Below are 16637 nucleotides of genomic sequence, written 5' to 3'. Positions count from 1 at the left end.
TAAGAGTGGGGTCACAATCCATGAGAATTAGTGACCTTTTAAAAGAGACAGAACAGAGTTTACTTGTTCTGTTTCCATACATGCATGGAAGAAATGCCATGTAAGGACACAACAAAAAAGACCCATGTGCAAGCCAGTAAAAGACCCCTCATCAGAATCTGACTTTGCCAGAACATTATGTGGGATATATGGCCACTGGGACTATGAGACAATAAACTTGTGTTGTCTAATCCACTTACTCTAGGACAATCTTGTTACGGCAGCCTGAGAAGGCTTTACAAATGTCTACAGAGGACTCTGAAAAGTTTTAATGCATTCCTGTGAATCTAGCCACACATAGCTAGAGGGCTATGCACATATCCAGGATGGACTTTAGAAGACCTCAACTCTTACTTCTGGCTTCTGATGAGGCTCTGAACACTGGAAATAAAATCTAAGGCAGAGTTGTAAACTTCCTGACTGAGTAGGGATAGTGTGTCCCTCACCCTGCCCTAGAAAACCTCTAGGGAAAATCTGGGCAATTCTCTGGTTCCAGACACTTCGGGAAATTACTTTTTTTATTGTTAGCTCATCACTAAATTAACCAAGAAGAAGGTATAGTGGTCATACATAAGAAAGATCACAGAATTTGTTCAGGAAAGTCATTAATGTAACAATAACAAGAAAATACCCTAGTGATGGGGTAGAATCTGACTTCCCATTTTGACATTGTATTACTTATTGTCCAATTCTGAACAGAAGTTCTATAAAAAATACAGAGATGTAATAAGAGGTGTAAGTGCGGCCCCCACACAGAAATAAAAGGCAGCCAATAGAAATGATTCCTGAGGAAATCAAGATGCTAAACTTGTTAGAGAAATATTTTAATTCAATTATTTAAGATCTATACAAATAACTAAATAAAACCATTCTGAAAAATAAAAGTAAAGTGTGATGCTAATACTTCATGCTACACAAAATATCAATGAAAAGATGCAAACTAAAGCACAATTGACATTACATAATCTAAGGAACAGGACAAAGGGATAAGGAAAAATGAACAAAATATAGGAGATTTGTGGAACAACACTAAGCATGCCATGATACACATGTGCATCCCAGAAGCAGCAAGAATGAATTAGAATATTTGAAGGAATAATGGATGAAAATTTCTGAAATTTGTTGGAAAAACATGAATCTAAACACCTAGGAAACAAATCAGCCTCCAAATGAAGTAGTCAAGGAAATCCACATATAGACAAATTATAATCCAACTGTTAAAATGTATAGAGAAAAGTAGAATGTTCAAAGCACTAAGAAACTAATCATATGAAAATGATCCTAAGTAAGATTAAGAGCTGATTATTCATCCCTAACCACAGAGGCCAGAAAGCAATAAGATGAATATTCATAGCAATGAAAGAAGACAGCCAACCAAGAATACTATATCTATAAAAATATACTATAATAATACAGAAATTAAGAAATGATTGGATTTGACAAATTTGAAGGAATTTTCCCTTAATAAAATTGTCATACCTTAAATACTAAAAGAAATACTTTAGAGTAACTTTAGAGTACAGTGAAAGAGCACTTGGAGGAACTAAAATCCACATAAAGAATAGAACACAATTAAACAACACTGCAAGGATAAACAAACATATTACATATTAATGTATTTTTAGTGAAAATCTTTTTTGCAGGTGCATAAAACATAACATATCTGTGTTGAATACTTGAAGAATAAATGATTCTTTGCATACTCTTCCAAAGTAGGTGAGGAACACTTCCACTCAGTGAGGCCAATATTGTCCTCATACTGAAATCAAACAAGTACATCAAGGAAAAGTAAGATATTATCCCTTATATTTAGAGATAAAAACCATCAACGAAAATGCTAGCAAACTGAATTCAGTAACAAAAAGGAAATTATATATATATGTATATATATACACACACATAGCTGTATCTATATCTGTATCTGTATCTATGGATCTATCCAAGTGGAATATCCTTGGAACTAAAGGATGATTCAACATGAGAAAATCTACCAATATAATATGTAAAAATATTGAAAAGAATAAAAAATTATCTCAAAAGACTTAAAAACAACTTCCTGCCCTAATCTAGATGATAGTTTTTTTAAAAAAACTGGAGAGTGCAGTCTCAGGGAAGTGTTAGGGCAAAAAACGGCAGAGGAAACTGTGCATATATATATATATATATTTCAAATAAATAAATAACTTTAAAAATTATGCTATAAAACTATAGTAGTTAAAGTGGTATGACAATGTCATAAAAGCAAAAACAAATAGAGCAAAAGTTAAATAGAAATCCTACAAGCAGACCTATCAGGATACAATAAGCTGCTCTATAATAAAGTTGCTAAGAAACCTAGTTGAAGAAAAAACAAAGTCTTTTAAAAATAGTGTTAGAAAAATTCATATTATTAGAATGGAATTAATCTGAGAGCTTCATTTTACATTCATTAGAATGGAATGAATCTGAGAACTTCATTTTAAATTCAAAGAATGCCAAGAAATAATTTTTGTAGTAGATGATAGGAAAGAAGTGCAAGGCAAAAATGGATGAATACAAATATAGTTGACAGGCAAGAAGATTGAAAAATATAAAAGAACTATAAGAAGTCAGTACCAGCATAAACTAACAATCAGAGTAACATTACTATTAAAGTAAAAAATTATTGAGCTTATAATTTGATAAATGTGTAAAGTATGTCATTACTATATTTTGTTTTTAATAACCAATTTAACAAATATAATAATCATGAAGAGAATTAGTTTGGAAAAAAATTAGAGAAACACACTGAAAATACAAAGAAACAACAGATAAGAAATCTATAAAATCAAATAAAAACAGGCTGCAAAAAGAATTAAAATAAACCAAGATATAAAAATAAATATGCTGAGCTAGTGCCGTGGTTCAGTAGGCTAATCCTCCGCCTTGCGGCGCCGGCACACCAGGTTCTAGTCCCGGTCGGGGCACCGATCCTATCCCGGTTGCCCCTCTTCCAGGCCAACTCTCTGCTGTGGCCAGGGAGTGCAGTTCTTGGGCCCTGCACCCCATGGGAGACCAGGAGAAGCACCTGACTCCTGCCATCGGATCAGCGCAGTGCACCGGCCGCAGCGCGCCAACCGCGGCGGCCATTGGAGGGTGAAACAACGGCAAAAGGAAGACCTTTCTCTCTGTCTCCCTCTACTGTCCACTCTGCCTGTCCAAAAAAAAAAATATGCTTACAATCATGAATGTATTAAGCTATGCATTAAGAAAGTGTAATTTTCATGGGTTTGGACATGGTGATACAGTTTCCTGTATCAGAGGGCTTGGTTTGGTGCAGATCCACCATTTCTCTGATTCAGTTTCCTGCAACTGCACATGAAAGGCAGCAGACAGTGCTCAAATTCTTGGGTTCCTACAACCTGCTCTGGAGAACTGAATGGAGTTCATTGCTCCTGGCTTCAGCCTGGCACATCACAGGCTGTCACAGGCATTTCAGGGGGTGAAGCAGCAGACATATGTCTTTTCCTGTCTCTCCCTCTCTGTCACTTTGCTTTTTTTTTTTTTTTAAAAAAAGGCAAGTAGTTCTCAGATATATTTAAATGTGGATATAGTTACACAAATTCCATGAGATATAAAAATATCACATTTTGAAAGATTAAGTACCCATTTTAATTTTTATGACTCACTTATTGAAAATAATGAACAAAATTTCTGCCATCATTCTGTTAGCAAAAAAAGAGTTACAAAAAGACATCTATATCCAATTCTTGTGTAATCAATCAAAAATTCTAAGAATCTAAGACTAAACATCACAGTAATTAAATTGCATTGATATAATCAAATTGGACCCCATACTAGGAAGAAAGGAAACATTCTTTACTTCTATCAACAGCCATACTATATTGGTATTAGGTCAAAGTTCCCAAAGACGGGTGGTGCAATTCCTGGACAGAGGATGTCACAGATTGCAGGCGTTCTGGGAACCACAGGCCCCTCCCTTTGTGGTCTGCTTCAGACAAAATGTAGCAAGGTCAGAGGTCAGATCCCCATGACACTCTCAGGGGCTCACCAAGGAGCCTGGATCCTGACTGGCCTTGGCCTGCAGGAAGTGAGAGCCTCTCCCTTGTGGGGCCTGGGGCTCAGGAAGGGACACTGCCTGAGAGGCCAGGTGTGGGGAACTCTAAGTTTACTGCCACGAAGAGTGCAGCCCCTGCACCCCATTCCTTACTCTTCATTCCAAGTGCTCCTCCAGCTTTCTCCCTGGGGTGCTTTCGCAGGGTTTCCTCCAGACAGTAGCAGCCTGTCTGCTCCTCCTTGGTCTCCTGCAGCTTTTCCATCAGAAAACCATTCAGTGATATGTTGATGATCATGAGCCACATTACACCCTGGGTGGTGAGGGGCCCTCCACACCAGGGTGATCCCCAGCTTGGGAAGTGAAGAGAGCAGCCAGCACCACCGTTTGGGGTGGGGAAAAGAAAAACAGAGGACAACATGCGGACTGTGAATGCTTCCTCCTTGAGTCCTTGGCTGACACAGGGAAGGATACCCAGAAGCCCCACTGCTGGCGGCGCTGCACTCGGGCTGGCAGCCCTCGGCCTCCAGAGCCTGGCACATTCACCACCATTTTCAGCCTGGGAAGAGGAGCCCAGAGCTCCAATTCTGGAATTCTGTTCACATATCTCTGAGGTCTGCGAACAGTACCTCGTACAGCTGTCCTGTGGCCATGTCCAGTGCATGACTAACAGGGTGCAGCAGCACTACTTTTTTCTCCACCCCTCCCGAAGTCATGGCACCCAGGGGCTGCCCAGTTCCACTGTAGCCTGGGCAGCTTGGGCAGTGTGGCCAGCAGCACTCAGAGGTTCCTCTCCTCCTCCTCCACAGGGCTCCAGACCTTGAGTCAGAGTGCATTTGTGTCTGTGGTTGGGTCTGTGGTTTCCGGCCACTGCCTGTGGGTCTTGGCAGCAAAGCCACGATTAGAGGAGGTGGATCTGCAAAGTGGCTCTATGAGATTTTTGCCTTGTGGGAAGTGCTGGGTGCACGGATGCCTCTCCACTTGGCCGTATCAAAGTGAAACCTGATGCAGTGTTGGGCTTCAGTGGTGCATTGGCTTTGGGAGGTGGATTGGCCTGGGGAACACAGGAAGTGCTCTGGACCGTCAGCCACCATGTGGGCCAGCCACCTCAGAGGCTGGAGCTGAGGGGACCAAGGTCAGCAGACAGTCCAGGCTCTGAGAATAGATTCAACAACTCTCAGCGCTGGCTGAGATATCTGGGCCTCCCAGCAGGTCCCTGCGGCTGGGGGATGCCGCATCTTGCCAGGCTCTGCCTACAGATTCCCCCAGGTGCCAAAATCTGTGCTACAAGACAGGGTCCTCATGCCTCCCTGCTCCACTCCTGGACGGCTCCCACTGCTTGCGTCTCAGCAAGCGGCTCCATTTCCTTTTTTTGTTTGTTTGTTTGTTTACTGTAAATATGTATAATTTTTGTTAGTTACTTTTTAACTTTATTTAATAAATATAAATTTCCAAAATACAACCTTGGATTATAGTGGCTTTTTCCCCCTGTAACCTCCCTCCCACCCATAACCATTCCATATCCATCCCACTCCCTCTCCTATCCCATTCACATCAAGATTCATTTTCAATTATCTTTATATACAGAAGATCAATTTAGTACATACTAAGTTAATATTTCAACAGTTTGCACCCACACAGAAATAATGGATTCACTGATGTGTACATGACTGTTTAATTTTCTGCTTCTGCGTTGACTCTGAAACTGTGTGCTATGAAATTTCAGGGATTTATTATACTTGCCCAGAGTAACTGAAATGCAATTTGTAAAAACTCACCTGAGTATTTGTTTTAAACACATAATTCACGATTTCATTTCTAGATGTTTAAGTATAATTTTGATAGCAACTTGTTTTGAAAAAATACATTTTGAAATTTCTGTTTCATATTAATTGATATAATATAAATGTGTGTTGTCACTGATGTTCTCATTTGTTTGCTGCTGACGTTGTAAGTTCATGAAAACTGAGCAATTCACGTGGTAAAACCTGCTGGATTCAGTAAGAGATGGAACTCACTTGTGCTTTTCATTCTTTTCCAGCAGAAGTCTCACAGACTTGCTTCCATTACAGAAAAGATTCCTTTCTTGCTTCATTTTATGCTTTCAGGTGGGAATGCAGCTTTTTTTTACAAATACATTGCTCCTGGCAAGGGCCAATAAAGGGAGAAATGGATAAATGCTGAGATCCCTTTTGATGCCATCTTAGTAAAATAGAAATAAACAGGAAATCAAATGTCATTTAAGAAAATTTTTCCCAATGAAATATTGGGAAATTTATATATATTATATACATTCCTATATATTTTATATATAGAAATATACATTTATAACTAAATTTATATTTTAATTTATATATTATATACATTTATATAAGTTTACATATATTTATATGCATATATATTTTTTTGATATATATTATTTATGCACTTATATTTACATACAAAATATATACATGAATTATATATATTTACATATATACATATATACATATTATATATAATAAAAGAGCAAGCAGTTGGCACAAGCAAATATAGTGCCGATCTCAAGTGATGGGTTCAGAGTGCTAATTTGTTGTGTTTTATATCTCAACATATCAACTGTACTCTTTTGAATGTGTCAAATGTTACATCAAAATGTAAAATTAAATCAACAAGATGACAGCTCACATATTTGGTGTTTACAAAACAGAAGTAAATATAAGAAAAGTAAGCATTATTACTATGGAGTCATACATATTTATATCCCAGGTCTTTATTGATAGGAAGTTGGAGTCAGGAAACAGAATCAGAAATTGAACACAGGTTGTTTAAATTTGAACATGAACACTTTAACTACAGGTGAAATTCTCACCCTGGATGTTTTCATTTTGTATTAAAAATACTTAGAATTTTTATCACTAATATACCATTTGGGAGTTTACAGAGGAGAAAATTTTGTCTTTGGGGATGTGAAATTCTTTGTAACTATAGCAGGTAAAAAAGTTATTTGGCAAGAACCATAATAAAGTTACTATATAAACATACACACACACACACACACACATATATATATATACTTTACACACATTACATATAGGACTATATATATTATATATGTAGTGAATTTTAGCGACAAATAATCCATTTCAGCTATGCAATAATGAAAAGTTTTTAAATTTACAAATGAACATAAATGAACTTCATGCCAATTTCCAGGATATGATAAAGGAAATGTACTATATCTAGAGTTTATATGTTTGAAATTCAAAATTAAACATAAATTTAAAATCCCCTGATGGCACTGAAATACAAAAGATCATAAGAGAATTCTATGAATGAACATGCACTGACAAATTTGATAATCCAGAGGAAATGGATGAATCCCTAGGATTTTGCATCCTAACAAAACTCAGTTAGGAGTAGAAAACATGAGCAGAACTCTCACCAGCAAAGACATTAAATACAAATAAAATGCATCCAATTAAATTTAGAACCTGTACACTTACTACTGGATTCTACAAAATACATAAATAAAAAATTAGAACAGTTCTATAATTCTGAGAGATGAAGAGGAGAAAATACTTCCAAGCTCATTTTATGAGCCCAACTATTATGATTCAAAAGCTAAGCTGTAGGGCTGATGTTGTCAGGTAGCAAGTTAAGCCCCCACTTGCTGTGCTGGCATTCATAAGTGAAGAAAGCTACAGGCCAGCATCCCTGGCAGACACAGATGGAACATTCTGGATAAAGTCTGAACAAACCAAATTCAAGAGCACATTAAAAAAGATGCTCACACCAGATTTCCAGAAATGCAAGGATAACTCACCATATGTAAATCAGTTAATATAAAGATTGTAGGACCTCTCAGTAGTAGAGATGCCCACTTGCTCGAGAGGACGCCCAAAAATCCAGACTCCAAACCAGTTGATGCAAAAGCATGAGGTATTTATTGAACGTTTGCGCAAACGGGCCCCCACCTCAGGCAGTGAGGAGCCCTGAGCGGCAGTTTCACACAGGTTATATAGGCAACGAATTAGCATATTCCTAATGCGCATGCATAGGATTGGTCAGTTCAGAGGGACCATTAGCATATGGGATGCAGTGGCAACACGGGATTGGCTGGTTCGGAGGGACAATTAGCATATCGGAGAGTGCTGAGGGAACGTGCTGAGGAGAGTGCTGAGGGGAACGTGCTGAGGAGAGTGCTGAGGGAACGTGCTGAGGAGAGTGCTGAGGGGAACGTGCTGAGGAGAGTGCTGAGGAGAGTGCTGAGGAGAGTGGCAGCTCTGCTCTGGGCATGCCTAGAGGTTCTCTGAAGGGGATTGACTTTTCCTTCCCAGAGAACGTCCTGCCCGCTGGACTCTGGGGAACATCTAACCTCTTAAGAAGCCCCTGATATCTGCCCAGGCCTAGTTTCTTGTCCCTCTCCCCCATAAGGGTCCTTCATTCCCTCCTTTTCTTTTTGCAAAGATTTTAATCCTAAAATCTATTGGACCGGCCTGGGGAGAGCCTGCCTCACTGGAGGGAGGGAACTCTGTTCTTGCTGGACTGGGTTGGGTTCCACGTTAACAATTGTGGAGCATGGGGATTGGAAAAACAATGGGGAAAGGCCAGGAACATCACAAATATTAAACAGTTTTTGAAAGTCTTAGCTTGAGTGGGTTCTGAGTGCGCTGGAGCTTCCATTTGGCTGGTCTATCCGGATCCTCGGGGCCCTGGGGAGGTGGTGCTCGCTTCACGTGTGAGGCGTGGACCCAAGCAGCGATTCCGTCGACCTTGAGAGCGGTGGGAGTTGTCAACAGCACAGTGAAGGGGCCTTTCCACCGGGGCTCTAGAGTCTTAGATTGGTGCCTTCGGACATACACAGCATCACCGATTTGGAAAGGATGTGGAATGGTTGTCGTCTTGGGTTGGTAGGCTGCTGCAAGAGGTTTCCAGACCTGGTTCTGGATGATCTGGAGTGCTCTCAACCGGGCCTGTAATTTAGGGGCATCGGCAACGGAGTCACTGGCAAGGTCAAGCAAGCCTGCTACTGGTGGGGTCCTCCATAAAGGATTTCGTATGGTGTCAGCCCGCAATGAGAGGGCGTGTTTCGGACCCGGAACAACACCATAGGGAGGAGTTGGACCCAGTCTTTAACACCAGTCTCCAACGCTAATTTGGTCAAGGTCTCTTTAATTGTTCTGTTCATTCTTTCTACCTGTCCTGAACTTTGGGGTCTATAGGCACAGTGCAATTTCCAATTTATGCCTAATGCTTTGGCCACCAACTGACTTACCTGGGAGACAAACGCTGGGCCATTGTCGGACCCGATTACCTTAGGCAAGCCGAACCGGGGGAAGATCTCCTCACATTGATCTCTTTCCACCCGAGGCTTTCGTTTGTCTCCCAAGTCCCTATTCTGTCCTGGTCTACTCCTTTCTGTATCCTGCACTACGGTGGCCAAAATTCTACTAAGCTCTCGATTACGTCTTTTGTCTCTTTTGTCTTCCCTTTCCTCCTGCTCCTTGCGGATCCTTTCCTCCTTCTCCTCTCGGGTCTCCCTTTTGTTGTAAATCTTTTCTGCCTCCTTCATTAAATCTTGTATAGTATACCCCTGAAGCCCCTCTAGCCGCTGCAATTTATTGCGGATGTCCGGCGCTGACTGTCCTATAAAGGACATGATTACATCTCCCTGCCGGTCCTCTGCCAGGGGGTCAAACGGGGTGTACATACGGTAGGCTTCCATTAATCTTTCTAGGAAGCCTGCCGGCGTTTCCTCAGCCCCCTGTACTACTGCATGTACCTTGGCCAAATTGGTGGGGCGCTTTCCAGCCCCTCTGAGACCCGCAAGGAGAATCTGGCGGTAAAGACGAAGTCGCTCCCTACCAGCAACGGTGGTGTAGTCCCAATCAGGACGGGTTGAGGGAAACGCCTCCTCGATTTCGTTTGGCAGTAGGGTCGGTCGGCCATCTGCTCCAGGGACGTTTTTCCGTGCCTCAAGGTAGACACGCTGCTTTTCCTCAGTAGTGAGGAGGGTCTGCAGAAGCTGCTGACAATCATCCCAGGTGGGCTGATGAGTCAATAAAATTGACTCGATCAGCCCAGTCAGAGCCTGGGGGTCCTGAGAGAAAGAGGGGTTATGGGTTTTCCAATTGTAAAGATCGGAAGCAGAAAATGGCCAGTACTGCATCTGGCCAGCCACCGAGCGAAGAGGAAAAGCCTGCGAAGTCCAGACGCTTCCCGAGCCCCCTGCCTGCCCCCGACGGAGGCGCAGGCGGCTGGAGGGCGGGGAAGGCGCTGAGACTTCTTCTCCTGCCCTCGTGGAATCAAGGGGTGGTGCAGAAGGTTGCACATCCCGCTCTGGTTGTTGTGGGGGTTCCTGCGGGGGAGCAGGCTGGCCGGGAAGATAGGGTGGGGGAGAGTCAAAGAGCAGAAAGTCCTGATCAGCCGGAAGAACCGGTGGCTTGTCAGGTTTTGGATCTCGAATCTCCTTCAGAGGGTATAGGGAGGAGGTTGGCACAACCGGGATAGGAGGAGGGGGTAACGGGGTACGTATGGGCTCCGTCGGGAAGGAGAAGGGTTCTATCCAGGGAGGGGGGTTACGTGTAAGATCCTCCCACGTGGTAATGTAGGGCACCTGATCAGGGTGTCCATTGGATCCTGGCTGAAAGACTCGCGCCTTAATCTGTAAAATAATATCGAGGTTAAAAGTGCCGTTCCTTGGCCAGCCGACCTCGAAGGCCGGCCACTCTGAGGAACAGAATTTTGCCCATTGTTTCCTTTTAACCTCCAATGAGAGGTGGCGCGCGCGTTCTCGAACGTCCTTCCAGTGATCTAGAGTGAGACTTAAAGGGGTGGTTATTTGTTGACCCATGTGTGCAAGGATTTTAGCCCAAACAAAAAGAACAGCCAATGCACAGACATATACAGTAAGCAAGACATACCACATGGCTAAGACAAATCGAACGCTATTGCGCTATTTTTGGGAGCGGCTGCCTGACCAGCCCTCCCCGGGAAGGAGGGAGACTTGGTCTCCGACCCACCTCCAGACCACCCCGGTGCGTCTTCCGGGGGAACAGACCGAGGGTTTCCCCTCATAACCCGGAGCGTCCTCCGGGGAACGGACCAGGGGTTGCTGGGCACGCCTGCCTCCCCCACTGGTCCCACAGAGTCAGGTCAGATAGTGGCCAGTCAGAATAGTTCAGTCAGAATCCAGTCAGAATACTCAAGACAAAAAACAACAGACAGAAAACACTTAATTATACCTCCAACTGGTCCTGCAGAGAATGGGTCTGAGGGCGACCTCAAGCCCCACGTTGGGCGCCAAATGTAGGACCTCTCAGTAGTAGAGATGCCCACTTGCTCGAGAGGACGCCCAAAAATCCAGACTCCAAACCAGTTGATGCAAAAGCATGAGGTATTTATTGAACGTTTGCGCAAACGGGCCCCCACCTCAGGCAGTGAGGAGCCCTGAGCGGCAGTTTCACACAGGTTATATAGGCAACGAATTAGCATATTCCTAATGCGCATGCATAGGATTGGTCAGTTCAGAGGGACCATTAGCATATGGGATGCAGTGGCAACACGGGATTGGCTGGTTCGGAGGGACAATTAGCATATCGGAGAGTGCTGAGGGAACGTGCTGAGGAGAGTGCTGAGGGGAACGTGCTGAGGAGAGTGCTGAGGGAACGTGCTGAGGAGAGTGCTGAGGGGAACGTGCTGAGGAGAGTGCTGAGGAGAGTGCTGAGGAGAGTGGCAGCTCTGCTCTGGGCATGCCTAGAGGTTCTCTGAAGGGGATTGACTTTTCCTTCCCAGAGAACGTCCTGCCCGCTGGACTCTGGGGAACATCTAACCTCTTAAGAAGCCCCTGATATCTGCCCAGGCCTAGTTTCTTGTCCCTCTCCCCCATAAGGGTCCTTCAAAGATTAGCATAATAAAGAAAAAACACATGATGACCTCAAGAAAAACACAAAATACACTTTGCAGAATTAGTTTTTATCATAAGAACTTTAAAAAAATTAGCTACAGAAGGAACTTGACAGGTTCCACTAGCTCCACCTTCCCCACTCTCTGGACACTCATTCTCTCATACTCACCATTCCATGGCTTCCTTTTCTTTTTTTTTTTTTTTTTAGGGAGGGTGCACCGTGCCCGGAGGTACTGCAATACCGGGTCGATGCGCGGAGTGGACGGAGCAAGCTCCTATTCCAAATCCCGGCTCCAAAAATCCATTTAATATATTGTCCTCGGATAGAGGACGTATCAGATATTAAACTGATAAGAACAGATACTACACTTGATCTTAGCCAAAAGGCCGAGAAGCGATCCATGGCTTCCTTTTCACAGAGAGAGTCACTCTGCCACCCCAGACTGCCCTGTGCAACTGAGCCTAGATATGATTGTTACATGAAGATCTCCCAGGGTTACATAATGTGCCCCCACTCCACTGCACCTGATCGACAGTTGGAAAACCTAATGGCCATATATGACATCACAAATGCTGTAGCCAATCACCAACCACCTTAGCAAGGTGGGGGAGGCAGTCACTTGGAGTTAGGCCAGGTTGGAGGACTGAGCCACCAGGGCCAGGTCTGAAGCTGGCTCCGCCAAAGCCTGATTCTTCTGACTATAGGGGACTCAACAGTTCCATGTTCCTGCATGGATCTTGTGATGTAGAGCTTGCAATGGACTTGCAATAAACCTACTTCAGGTGAGTTACAATGTACTAGCCATGAACACTTTCTTATTTTTTTAAATTGGTGCACATATATTGGCATTTTAGGAACTGCTTAAGCACAAGGTATGTTGGTCAGCTTTAACAGATACTGTCAACAGTTTTCCAAATGAGTTTCAGCAATTTACTCTCCTATCGGCAGCACTGCATTTTTCCGGTTGCTTCCTCCCTAAAATACTTATATTTTCATCATTATAGTGGTATATACTTGCTGTCTAATTTTTGTTTCCATATTTGCTTTATTTTTCATTCAATGTAATAATACAAAACTTTGCATAAGTAACTTAAAATGTTAATACCACTTTAATTTTTTTCACTTAAAATATAAACTAGAGATTATTGCATAGTAGTTTAAATGTTCCTTGCTTCTTAATAGTGTCTTTGAATTAACAAAAACTCCTATTTTAATGAAATTAAGCTTAACAATACTTTTTTAACTTAGTATACTGTATAATTTTTAAAAAATTTATAGCCCTCCCTCTGTGCAAGACTTACTAATTTATCTTCTAGAACATTGCTGTCCTGTAGAATTTTCTGACATTGGAAATTTTCTTAACTAAGACTTAACACCTGAAAAATGGTTAATGAAATGGAGGGATGCTATTTTAAATACAATTTTAATTAATTTAGATAGACACATTTTGTTACTAGTTGCTGTAGGTAGAGAGGCTTGCTTGCTTTAACTTATGCAGTTAGATAATAAATCCATTGAAATTGTTTTTTGAATATAGTATAATATAGGAGTCAATATTGATTTTTCCATGTATAAATCCAATTGAATTTTCTATATACACACCACTATTTAATAAAAAGACCACCCTATTTCACTATGTACTCTGCAGTGCCATCTGTGTAAAAAGGAAGTGACTCTATACATTTGCTCTATTTCTGAACTACTTATTTCTTTTTTTAAAAATATTTATTTTTATTTATTTGAAAATCAGAGTTACACAGAGAGAGAAGAGGCAGAAAGAGAGAGGGAGAGAGGTCTTCCATCCAATGGTTCACTCCCCAGTTGGCCACAACAGCCGGAGCTGCGCTGATCCAAAGCCAGGAGTCAGGAGCTTCTTCTAGGTCTCCCACATGGGTGCAGGGGCCCAAGGACTTGGGCCATCTTCTACTGCTTTCCCAGGCCATAGCAGAGAGCTGGGTTGGAAGTGTAGCAGCCAGGACTTGAACCGGCACCCATATGGGGATGCTGGAGCTTTAGTCCAGGCCGTTAAACCACTGCACCCACAGCGCTGGCCCCTGAACTATTTATTTCTTAGCCTGTATGTATGTTTTAGTATCAAGAGCATTCTGTATTAACCATTCTGTATTAACTACAGTAGCTTTCCATTTGAAATCACATGCAATTGTCCAATATCTCAGTTTTCTTCTGCTTCCTGATTATCATAGCTATTTTGGATCTTTGTATTTCTGTGTAAACTGTAGAAACAACTTGTCATATTTTACCAAAAAATGATTATCTGATTTTAATTAGTATTACATTCAATTTGTAGAAAATTGGGGTTTATCTACAATGTTTTGCTTGGATAATTATTGAGCCTATAAAATGTGTTTTGTTGATATTGAAATATTGAGATGTGGTTTATTCACAAGGCATATTCTTATTTTACTCATTATTTTCTCTAAATGATTATATATGTTCATATGAGTACATTGTAGAAGTATTGTGAAACTACATTGACTGTCTTACATTCAGTGTTACTTTAAATATAATTTTAAAATATTTATAGTTTTAAATTGCTGTTTCAAAGACAGAGATGTTCTATCTGTTGATTCACTCCCAAACCTCCTGCGAGATGCCAAATTCAGAAGACTTGAACTTATTTTGGGTCTCTCACATGGGTGACAGGGACCCACATACTTGAGAAACTCCCACTACCTCCCATGGCACATGTTAGCAGCAACCTGAACCCAGGCATTTGGATATAGTGTATGAGTGTTTTAGCCACACCATTAAATCTCTACTCCATTATTTTGATGATTTAATTATAAAATTTATACTGAAAACATATAGAAACAAAACTGATTTTATATTAATTTACATCCAATGTCCCTGCTAAACTTATTTAAAGTATTTTAGTTTACTATTTTCAATTTGCTACATATACTTTCATGACATATCCTAATGATTTTAGGTTTACTGTGTTTTTACTTTCTAATCATGTAGTTTTCCTGTCTAAGTCTCTATATTGTGATATAGAAGTTGTGATAATGAGTAGTCTTGTCTTATTGCTGGCTATAGGAGGATATTTTCAATATTTAATATAAAATATTTGGTTAGGTTTTATTCAAAGATCTTAGACCCTTTCCTTTTGCAGTTACTAAAGATCTTTTTCAATTTTGAATAGGAATTGAATTTACCATGCTTTTCCATTTATGGAAGTGACGTATGATTTTTGTCTTCTTATAAATTTCATGAATTATATTGGTTAATTACAATCCTTTAAATATTGCATTGGTTAAAATTTAAACCCATCATCTAATACATCCAAGCTAATTGTTACAAATTAACCTTTGTGGGGCAGGCATTGTGGCATAATTGGTAAAGCCAATGCCTTTTGATATCAGCATCCAATATGTGCAACGGTTCATGTCCTGGCTGCTCTACTTCCAAATCAGCACCCTGTTAATGGCTTGGGAAAAACAGTGGAAGGTGGCTCAAGTGCATGGGGACCTGACACCCAAAGGGGAGATCCAGATGAAGCTTCTGGCTCTGGGCTTTACCTGGCCCAACCCTGGCTATTGTGGCCATCTGTGGAGAGAACTTGTGGATGAAAGATTGCTCTATATATCAAAATAAATAAGTAAATATTTAAAAATTAACCTGTGTGGGCCGGCGCCGTGGCTCAATAGGCTAATCCTCCACCTGCGGCACTGGCATTCCAGGTTCTGGTCCCAGTCGGGGTGCCAGATTCTGTCCTGGTTGCTCCTCTTCCAGTCCTGCTCTCTGCTGTGGCCCAGGAGTGCAGTGGAGGATGGCCCAAGTCCTTGGGCCCTGCACCCCATGGGAGACCAGGATAAGCACCTGGCTCCTGGGTTCAGATCAGCGTGGTGCGCCAGCCACAGCGCACTGGCTGGAACAGTGAATCAATGGAAAAGGAAGACCTTTCTCTCTTTGTCTCTCTCTCTTTCACTGTCCACTCTCCCTGTCAAAACAAAACAAAAAAATTTAGGAATGTAGTTTCCTAAAAATTGAATTTTAAAAATCTATATTGGAGCCAGCACTGTGGTGTAGTAAGCTAAGCTCTGCCTCTGGTGCCAGTATTATATATGGGAACCAGTTCATGTCTCAGCTGCTCCTCCTCTGATCCAGTTCTCTACCTATGGCCTGGGAAAGCAGGGGAAGATGACCCAAGAACTTGAACGCTTTTGCCCACATGGGAGACCCAGAAGAAATTCCCAATTCCTGGCTTCAGATCGGTTCAGCTCTAGCCATTGTGACCATTTGGGGAGTGAACCAGCAGGTAGAGGACATTTCTTTCCGTCTCTTCCTCTGCCTATAACCATCTCTCAAACAAAAAATAAAAATAAAATGTATTTATTCAACACAAAATGGATTATAATTACTTTTGTTATGGTTTGGTATCAAGGCTCTTTTGACCTCATACAGTAAGTTATGAAGGGCTGCTGCATTTTTTTATTTATTAGAAGAATTTGCTTTGGTCCATGTGGATTGCTATAACCAAATGCCACAAACTGGGAGACTTAAAACAATAGAAATTTATTTCTTAACACTCATTTTGCTTCTGTTTCTTTTTCTTAGAGCTAGAAAGGCAACAATCAGTACTGGCAGGTTCCGTTTCTAGTGAGGGCTTGTTGCTAGGTTCTGCTTACTGTGCTGCCCCATTGTGAAAGATGCAA

The 16637-nt window shown here is 41.6% G+C and overlaps 1 protein-coding gene and 1 non-coding gene across 2 annotated transcripts in view; both read right to left on the bottom strand.

Moving 5' to 3' along the window:
- Window positions 1-4973: 4973 nt before the first annotated feature.
- Window positions 4974-16637, bottom strand: part of LOC133764012 (uncharacterized) — a 40730-nt gene continuing 29066 nt past the window's right edge. The window contains exons 2-3 of the mRNA XM_062197668.1: window positions 9624-10626; window positions 4974-5126 (exon numbers count right to left, since the gene is read on the bottom strand). Coding sequence (XP_062053652.1) covers window positions 4974-5126; window positions 9624-10626 — 1156 coding nt within the window. The remainder of the gene's footprint in view (window positions 5127-9623; window positions 10627-16637) is intronic.
- Window positions 12169-12359, bottom strand: LOC133765001 (U2 spliceosomal RNA). Its single transcript, XR_009866558.1, has one exon. It is a non-coding gene; the product is annotated as a U2 spliceosomal RNA (small nuclear RNA).

Source organism: Lepus europaeus, chromosome 7, assembly GCF_033115175.1.
Source record: "Lepus europaeus isolate LE1 chromosome 7, mLepTim1.pri, whole genome shotgun sequence".
Taxonomy (NCBI): Eukaryota; Metazoa; Chordata; class Mammalia; order Lagomorpha; family Leporidae; genus Lepus; species Lepus europaeus.
This window is presented reverse-complemented; position numbering and strand designations above follow the sequence as displayed.